This window comes from Zalophus californianus, chromosome 10, assembly GCF_009762305.2.
Source record: "Zalophus californianus isolate mZalCal1 chromosome 10, mZalCal1.pri.v2, whole genome shotgun sequence".
Classification (NCBI taxonomy): Eukaryota; Metazoa; Chordata; class Mammalia; order Carnivora; family Otariidae; genus Zalophus; species Zalophus californianus.
Genome location: NC_045604.1, coordinates 105,148,653 through 105,157,156, shown reverse-complemented (window position 1 = coordinate 105,157,156; position 8,504 = coordinate 105,148,653). Strand labels below are relative to the sequence as shown.

The following is an 8,504-nucleotide window of genomic DNA, read 5'->3' as shown; positions in this document are numbered from 1 at the left end:
AGGCCCAAGGTGACCACTGTCCAGACCCCTGCCCTGGACCTGGTCACCTCTGGGCCTTGAGCCTGCTGCCCCCTGGAGAAGCCGACTCCATCCTTTCCTCCCTGCCCACACCCGCATTTCAGATGCACGGGGTCCAGAGACGCACCAGACCCTCTGCTAGCCCAGAAGCAGGGCTGGCAGAGCCCACCCTGCTTTTTTTGCCCCCGATAGCCGACATCTTGGCCTCCTTGGAGACATGGGAGGATGGTGGCCTGGGAAGATGAACCCCGCTCCCAGGAAGGCCGTGTTGCCCAGGGCCAAGGAAAATGCAGGCTTGCCTTCACAACCCAGCCTGGCCTCTCTGCTGTGGACAGACCACCCCACACTAGAGATGCAGCAGTCCGTGCTGGAGGGGGCTCCTTGAGCCCACAGCACTGTTCTCCCATCTGCCCCCCCATCCCCCTCACCCCTATATGACATCATGTACCACACCCCAGAGCTCACTTTCTTCTTTTATTGGGGAACAGACATAGGGCATATCACTGAGCGAGAAGCAGAACGGTGCCTCCGGGCAAGGACCAGGCCCATGGTAGCCAGAGTCAGGGATACCACCGTGGCCAGGCCTAAGCCCAGCATCACAGAGGTGTGAGGAGAGGTGGACCCCTCTACACCACGATCACCAGCCTTTCCCAGGAAGATCAGAGGCCCCACGGTGATCTCTGCTTCTTCGGTCACTGAAAGACACAGGACACCTAAGGGTCACCTTAGTCCTGCACCAGGGGTCAGATACAGGGTTTATGCTGTTTCAGCAGATTGAACTAGGTTGTTCCAGAAGCTGCGTTATCTCCCCACACTCCTGATCACGCCCTACTCTGAACCCCTGGCTGATGCTGGGGTGGGGGTTTAGAGTCCCCTATTAGCCCCCAAGTCTTCTATGTAAGAAAGCCCAAAACTGCATTCCCCCAGCAGTGAGCAGCCTTGAGTGGGGGACCAAGGAGGAATGTCACCCTGCAGGGACAGCAGGTACCCTAAGACGGAGGGGAGGGCAAGAGCCCTGGAGGGGTCCTAACACCTACCGTGCCTTCGACTTCGGGTTCGGGAAGCAGACTTGTGCTGCCCTCTCTCTAGGCGGGACAGCCTCCTGGAACTGCCTGGAAGGCCACAGCTGCCTTTGTTACAACAGTGACAGATGTCAGCCGTGCCTTCTACAGGGTACCACCTGAGCAGGGCGGGGTGGGGGGGGGGGGAAGAAGACAAGAAGATCGGATGGCCATGTTGCCCTCAGGAACCAGTCTGCTGCTGATGTACATCCTAGGGGAACGGACCCCAGGGAGGTCGGTCAGGCTTTCTGCCCCAGCCATGTCTAACCTGTTCCCTCACCTCTTGGTGGACTTGATGAAGGAACAGGCTTTGTTTAGCTGGTCCGGGACTTGGTCAGCTGGAGTGACCTTCAGATGACAAGTGATATAGATCTAGAAGTAAGAGCAGCTGTTATGAGGTGGAATCCTAAACTGTACCAGGGACTTGAGTAAGCCAGTTCTTTAACCTGAACCCTTGGAGGAGTTCATTTTAGAGATAGTAGAGGGTCAGAGGTGAAGTTGCCCAAGATTTGAGGAAGTGGCAGATCAGATTCTAGATTGTAACCCACCAGCTTTATACCACACCCCACCCCCCAATCTTTCCCAAACTCTCCAATCCCTTACCACCGTGCCACCTGGGATAGGGGAAATTTTGATACAGAGCCAGGGTTCACATCAGCCCTGGTCCTCTTGGCAGATGCATCCCCAGGCAGAGGTCCCCCCTTCATACTCCAAGTAGTGCTTTGGCACCCCCTGCCAACCCTACAAGGGCATAGAAGTTCTACCACCTTCTCTGAAGGCTTCTGCAGAGCCACAAACCTTGGCCACCACCTAGTGGCTGAGTGCACCAGCAGGGAAGCCAATTTGAACAAGGGAGGATACACTTCTAGCCACCGGTTTTTGTTTTTTGTTTTTTTTAAAGATTTTAAAGTAATCTCTACACCCAACGTGAGGCTTGAATTCACAACCCCGAGATCAAGAGTCACATGCTCCGCTGACTTAGCCAGCCAGGCGCCCCAGGCCACCAGCCTTCTATCTGCCCCAGCAGAGGAGAAATCTGGGATCCCTTAGAATCCCTATTTCAGCCTAGCACTGCTTTTATCCTCAAGCTTCTTCCCAGTACATTTTTTGATGTTAACTGGGGCCTAAGACTCTACAATGGTTCTCTGTTCCTCTTGAATAAAAGGTTTACTTCTGTGCCTTGGACAGAGTCAGCCAAACCATCCCATTTACTGTTAAGAGAGAATCTTCCCAGAACTCAGGCTACCTTCCATTGATCAGCATCATCCTCTGGTCTCCGGTGGGCAAGCCCAACCCCCCCAAAAATCCCTAGAGATGCAGATACCAGCTCAGGTTGCACCTGTCCTGATAACCACCACCCGTATGAAACCTTATCCCTTTCTCCTCCCCACTAGGTCACCTCTTGGGGTCAGTGGCACTCCCTACCCCAACTAGGATCCTCTACCCTAGGACCCACAAGGTCACTGATCTGGGTCATCAGGATCCTTTCTCACAGTCTGTTCTTTATCTGCAGCCCCATCCAACCCATCTGGAGTTTCAGGGCATCTCACCAATAGCCTTGATTCACACCCCTCCTTTTATTGACCAGTCTGTATCAAGCTTCCTGTTCTCAGAACAGAACTGCTGGGCATGGGGAGGTAGCTTCAGTGTCATCTACAAATTCACTGTGCCCCTTAATGCCCCTCAGCCATAGGAGCCTTTGGTTTAGTGGTTTGTAAACCCAGCTGCTTATTAGAGCCCCATAGGAGCTTAAGTAGCTTTTGATGATTTCCAAATAAGGACATTTTACGGTCATTTGTTCACTAGTCTAATGGTAGAAATCTAGATGATAGGTGTATAGGTATTTGCTGTGAAATTCTTTTATCACAGGAGAATTTCCATAATAAAATGTTAGCAAAGGGATGCTGTCCCCACCCCAATTAAGTGAAAAGATATGGGATTATAGGACCTTTCCAGGTGATTAGTATAGAGCCATAATTAAAAAAATCCCTGCTACGATCCCTTCCTGAGCAGCTATTCCAAACTTTGCATCCCCTGCTCCTAGTTCAACAAACTTATGATCTATTTGATTTTTATTTGTAAAATTCTACCAGCACTTTCTGATTAGCCATGCAGAGGCTGGGCTCTCTTCTAGACCTACTAAAACCAAATCCTGGGGGTGGGGCCCAACCTAGGTCAATAAACCCTCCAGATGCTGCTGATGCACTCAAGCTTCAAAAAGTCCCTGGTCTAGCCTAGGATCAAGTTTAAGACCCTACCCTGTAGGAAAAGAAGTTCATACCTGCTATTCTTGCCCTTCCAGAAAGCTTCCAGGAAGGCTGACACCTGTTTTTGTCAACCCCTTTACTCAACCTTCATCTGGCTTCCAGCCCTGCCCACTGTGGCAAAGACCAGGTTAGTGACCTGGCCACCAGATGCCACAGTGGGTAGTCCTCTCATCTGAACCATCAACTCTACCCCTGGTTCTATTTCTAAGACCCTGGATTCTCTCCACCTTTCATGGGCTTCCTAGCTACCTCTAAGGGTTTGTGCCACCCATGCTTCTTCCTTAAAGATCTCACTAGAACCCATGGCTTTATCAGCTGAGTTCAGAGTTTTGGAATAGGGACAGAGCTATCAAGTTACTTAAGGAGATACCTGGTGACCCACAGCAGACAGTAAGCCCCATCAGCCTGACCCCATAGTTCAATCTTATTCCAAGTTCCCCCACCCCCGAAGTAGGCTCCATACCCAACATGGGGCTTGAACTTAGAACACTGAGACCAAGTGTCACATGCTCCACTGACTTAGCCAGCCAGGTGCCCCCCAGTTATTTTTTAAAGGTCAATTACCGTGTTTCTGGAGTCATTAGCAAAGTGGAACATGTCTACTGTGAACTGCAGAGTCTCTGGCTTGGGTCTGGGCCTTTTGAAGGCAGAAGAGGTATCAGAAAGACCGTCCACAAGACAGCTTTGAAGAGAAGGAGTGGACAATGGAGTCAGGGGCTGAGGAAGGTGGTGGAGGTTAGGTAGTTACAAGGGCTCCCTAGAGAAGTGGCCCAGCCCTCACCCGTGGAAGTCCACAATGGTGTGATGAGGGGAGGCATTCCGGTCGGGTGTCAGCGTGGCCAAGCAGTGGTCCACGAACAGCCGCAGTGGCACGTGGCTACCAGTGTGAACTTCAGCCTGGAGGTGGGCGACGTCTCCCAGCTGGAAGGTGGGGGACCGCTTCTCGGAGCCCCAGTCCTCTGAAAGGCACACAGTCAGGGGTGAGATCACCCGAGCTCTCCCTGCCAGCATCCCCCCCCCCTGCCCCGAGCCCTCCTTGCTTACCCTCCATCAGGTGGAGAGAGAAAACCAGCTTCTCCTCTGAGAGCATCGTGGTCCTAAAGGGCACCCAGGTGGGCAGGATGGCCTGGCTGCTCACGTTGCTGTGCCTACGGAGCAGAGCAGCTGTCTACACCTGTCCTGAGCTCATCCCATCTGGCTTCAATGGAAGGGTTGGGTCTCTCATTCCTATCTCACAGCAGAGACCTCAGCTGGGGCCCAGCCAGGCAGTGAGTCTAAGGCCACTGAACAGACACCCGAAGTCTGAGCCTCCCCCTTGACCCTCCCGAACCCCACACCTGAGTGGGCCCCTCCCTCCAGCTGTGAGGACATTGCTGAGGCACGAAAATGGGATACACCCGAGTTCGCAGTTTGGTCTCTAGACCCAGATGGGCTTATCAGGGTTAACCCCAGAGGCTCAGATTTTAGGCCTGAGGCAGCCAGTCCTCTCTGCACCCCCTCTGGTTCTTGAGGGCCTCGGGGACTGTCTGGGCCTATACCAGGACGGCAAGGTCCTTGGAAGCAGTGGGAGGTCTCCAGAGGTCTGCCCTGCTGACCTCACCCTGTCTCACGGGAGAGGCTGTGTTGGTGACACATCAGAGAACTGGAGCTAGGATAGAGCAACCCAGCCTGGGGCAGGCCCCCTGGACCACCTGCCGCCATCGGGCCAGGCAAGCCCACGTTCTCAGGTCGGTCCCAGGCAGAGACCTTCTAAAGCAAGGCAGCCATGGTCCCAGGAGGGCTTCGGCCCCTGGAGCAAGTACAGGGGCGGCTGACCTTCCTGCCCTTAGCTCTTCCCTCTTCCCCCACCCAACCAGGTCAGGCTCCAAGCTCTCTCCACCCCTGCTGCCGTGGGTCAGAACTCATTCTACACCATCTCAGCTGGTCTCACCGATTCCATCTGCCTGAGGCCCTTCCGGGTTGAGAAACCCAACCTTACCCATTCAGCTTGGTTCTAGGGAGGAGTGCCTGCTAAGGTGTGAGCCTGCACCCCTTCTCTGGATCTGGTTGGGCCTTTAGAACCCCCCTGTCTCCCTTCCCTTTCTTGACCAGGCCCTGGGCTCCAGACCCATGGGCTGCGCCCCTATTGGTGGCATGTTGCACTCCCCTGGGGAGTGTGTGGCTCTGCCTAGACCATCTCAGTCCCACCTGTCCGGTGGGCACCCTCCCAGGATCTTGTTCTGGGAGCCTCTACCATGAACCGCCCCCTCCCCCAGGACCATGCCCTCAGGGTATCAGCACCACCTCTCTTACCTCCTCCCAGCCTGTGCACTCTTCACTCAGCTGAGACACACAGGACCCGGCATTGTGGCCTTGTCATTATGAGCCATAGTCACCCCCTCCTCATGCCCCAGTGCCTGAGGTCACAGGCACGTGCTTGGTGCTAAGGCTTGAGGGGTCTCCCCCACCTGCGTGCATGTTGCGGGGGAAGCCAGAGGCCAAGAATAGGCTGTGATAGCCCAAGCCTAGAACCTCCCCGTGCACGGTTTTTCCAAACTTCAAAGCAGGCCTGGGCTGGGCAGCCCTGCAGCTTCCGCCAAGAGACAGCTGCGGCCCGGATGCATTTCAGAGGCTCAGGGCAGACTCAGCAGCCTCCCCACTCCCCGCTGGAGTGGAGGGCGGTGACCTCAACCTACCTACGCACAATTTAGAGCCCCCAAGCTGCCAGACCATGCTGGGAGGGGCCTCTACACCAGGCGCAGCAACAGGCCCTGTCCCACACTGACCTGGGATAGCGGCACTCGATGGGAACCTCGGCGCGGTTAGTCCTCAGGATGGACAGGTTTCCCTCAGGACGGGGGCTGTGGAGCAGGAAGGTGCTGTACACCAGAGCACTGTCCGTCACCTGAATGGAACGGGAGGGGTTAATCCCAACAGCATCACCTGCCCACGAAAGGGTGCAGGGAGGGCAGCCCACCTGAGGTGGGGAGAACCCAGACCCTGGACTCAAAGCCCACCCTCCTGGTGACCCATGGGAAAGCCTAAACAGGTACCACCCTCGAACCTCCGTTTCCCACCGCCCCCCGAAATTGTGATGCCACCACAGGGGGTCTGGATCAGCTCTGTGTCAGGCCCCAAGTGGTGCCCAACCACCAGGGGTGTTGGGTATGTGCTCCCCTTCTCAGGCTGCCACCATCCCAACACCGTTTCCTTCTGGGGGTGGAAGGGGGGGCAGGGAAAGCCTGGGACCTAGAGAGCCACCTTGAAGAACCCAGAAGGTTCCAGGAACTTTAATTCATGGCCACAGCAGTTATGACTCAACTTGCCCTTCCTTCTCTGACTTCCTCTCATACCCACATCACAGAAGGGGATACTGGGTCAGTGGTTGCCAGAGGCAGGAAGAGCTCAGGCAGGTGCTACCGGATACTTGCATCTTCCAAGAGGCCACCAAGGAGGAGACCGAGCTGCTGCCTGGCCATGCCTGAACCACTCCATCTTTAGGAAAGAGTCCTAGCTTTCTACTAGCTAGGGCCCCAGATGGACCAGCAGCATCATTTTTGGGTCACCCTGTTCAGAAATTCAGAATTTCAGGGCATTAAACCAATTGCAGCTGGTGAGACAGCACAGGGCCTGGCCCCAAGCGATTCTTATCAGGCAGGGTTGAGACACCCCACCCTGGAAAAGGGCATGGCCAGGTTGTGCGTATTGGAGTCACCTGGGGGCCTTAAGTGTGCTGCTAGCTGGCTCCCACAGCTGGTCTGATTTAGCACAGGAAAAGGGAATCAGGATTTTTAAATGCTCCCCGGGTGGTTCTAATGCCCAAAGTTTGGGAGTTACTCAACTAGAATGATTCTTCAAACAACTCTTGGGGTTCTCTGGGCTCCCTGTCCTCTTCCTGGGGAAACAAGAGCCGGGAGGCCTCAGGGTAAGCCCCGGGGGTGGGGGGCAGCATGGAAGATTAGAGCCCCAGGAAGGCTCCAGGTGCTGAGCTTGCCCCTACCCTAGCCAAGCTGAGCCGTGAGTCCAGGGCCTGGTGGGCAAGAGCCCAGGACAAGGGAGAAGAGGGGCTGTGGGGTGACAGGAAGTAGCCCAAAGAACCGTGGACCAGCTAGGGGTCCTGTGCCCAGTCCAGCCCTGCCTTACTGGAAGCCCCTCCTTGTAGCCTGAATTACTTAGCTCTTCAGTACCTGCCTCCCACATTAAGTGTCCCCGCCCCCCTACTTGGGACTACCCCCAGGGATCCCGTTTGTGCCTTGAAGTTAACAGAGGTGATCGTGACGCCCTTTGACCCCTCCCTCAAAGCCACATCTCTCCTTGTTGCTCTCCAGGGGTTCACAGACCCTCAGGAATCAGAGTGGGGGATGCCTTCTCTGGCCCAGAGTGCATGGCCATCTCTGGACTCCACCCCGTCTACCTGATTCCGGCCACTAGAGGCAAGCACTTTCAACCACCACAAGTTGCCAATCCCAAGCTTCAGGCCTCAGCTGCTCCCTGTCCCCAGCAAACGAAAGGGCTCTGGCCCAGCCCCACCTCTCCCTGGCCCTGCATCCACACTCCCCATGGCCACCAAGGGGGCCAAGTCTCACCTGCACCCCATTGCCACACTCGTGCAGCCCGACCTCAAACCTGACCACATCATCCGCGTCCATAGAGACCAGGGGTTCACAGTTCTGTGGGCCCAGACTGAGGTCTGCAGGTCTGACGAGCTTCCCAGTACCAAAAAGATTTTTGCTGACAGTGACCACCAGCTGGGCCTCCAGACACTCCACCACCACGGGGGGCCTAGATGGCAATGAGTAGTAGGTCTCACGCCAAGGCGTGGTCTGGAGATAGCACAGCTCCACGCCTCCCAAGAGCAGAAAGCAGATGAAGAGCCCATGGCTCAGCCCCATGGCTCCTCTAGTCACTCACACTGGTAACCCCTGTGCAGCCACCACCCAGTGGTCTTATACCCTGGATGATGCCACCTGCACCTGGGCTCCCACCCGCCTCCCTTCCCCAACCAATCAGTGCGCCAGTCCCCGATCTAGCAGCTTCGCATCACCTGGGAGCCTGTTAGAACTGCAGACTCTCGGCCCCACCCCAGACCCACCCAGTCAGAATCGGGTGTTTTGCTCTCTTCCCAAGTGATTTGTGTTCGAGGTCAGTCTGACAAGCGCGGGCGGGCAGACCATTCAGT

General features: G+C 55.7%; 1 protein-coding gene across 1 annotated transcript; it reads right to left on the bottom strand.

Moving 5' to 3' along the window:
• Positions 1–479: 479 nt before the first annotated feature.
• Positions 480–8,248, bottom strand: ZP3 (zona pellucida glycoprotein 3). The gene is made up of 8 exons (XM_027612093.2): positions 7,912–8,248; positions 6,112–6,230; positions 4,391–4,494; positions 4,128–4,305; positions 3,911–4,028; positions 1,360–1,451; positions 1,056–1,198; positions 480–713 (listed from the first exon to the last, which is right to left on the bottom strand). Exons 1-8 carry the CDS (start codon positions 8,215–8,217, stop codon positions 493–495), a joined length of 1,281 nt encoding a protein of 426 aa, XP_027467894.2. The 5' UTR covers positions 8,218–8,248; the 3' UTR covers positions 480–492.
• Positions 8,249–8,504: the final 256 nt, after the last annotated feature.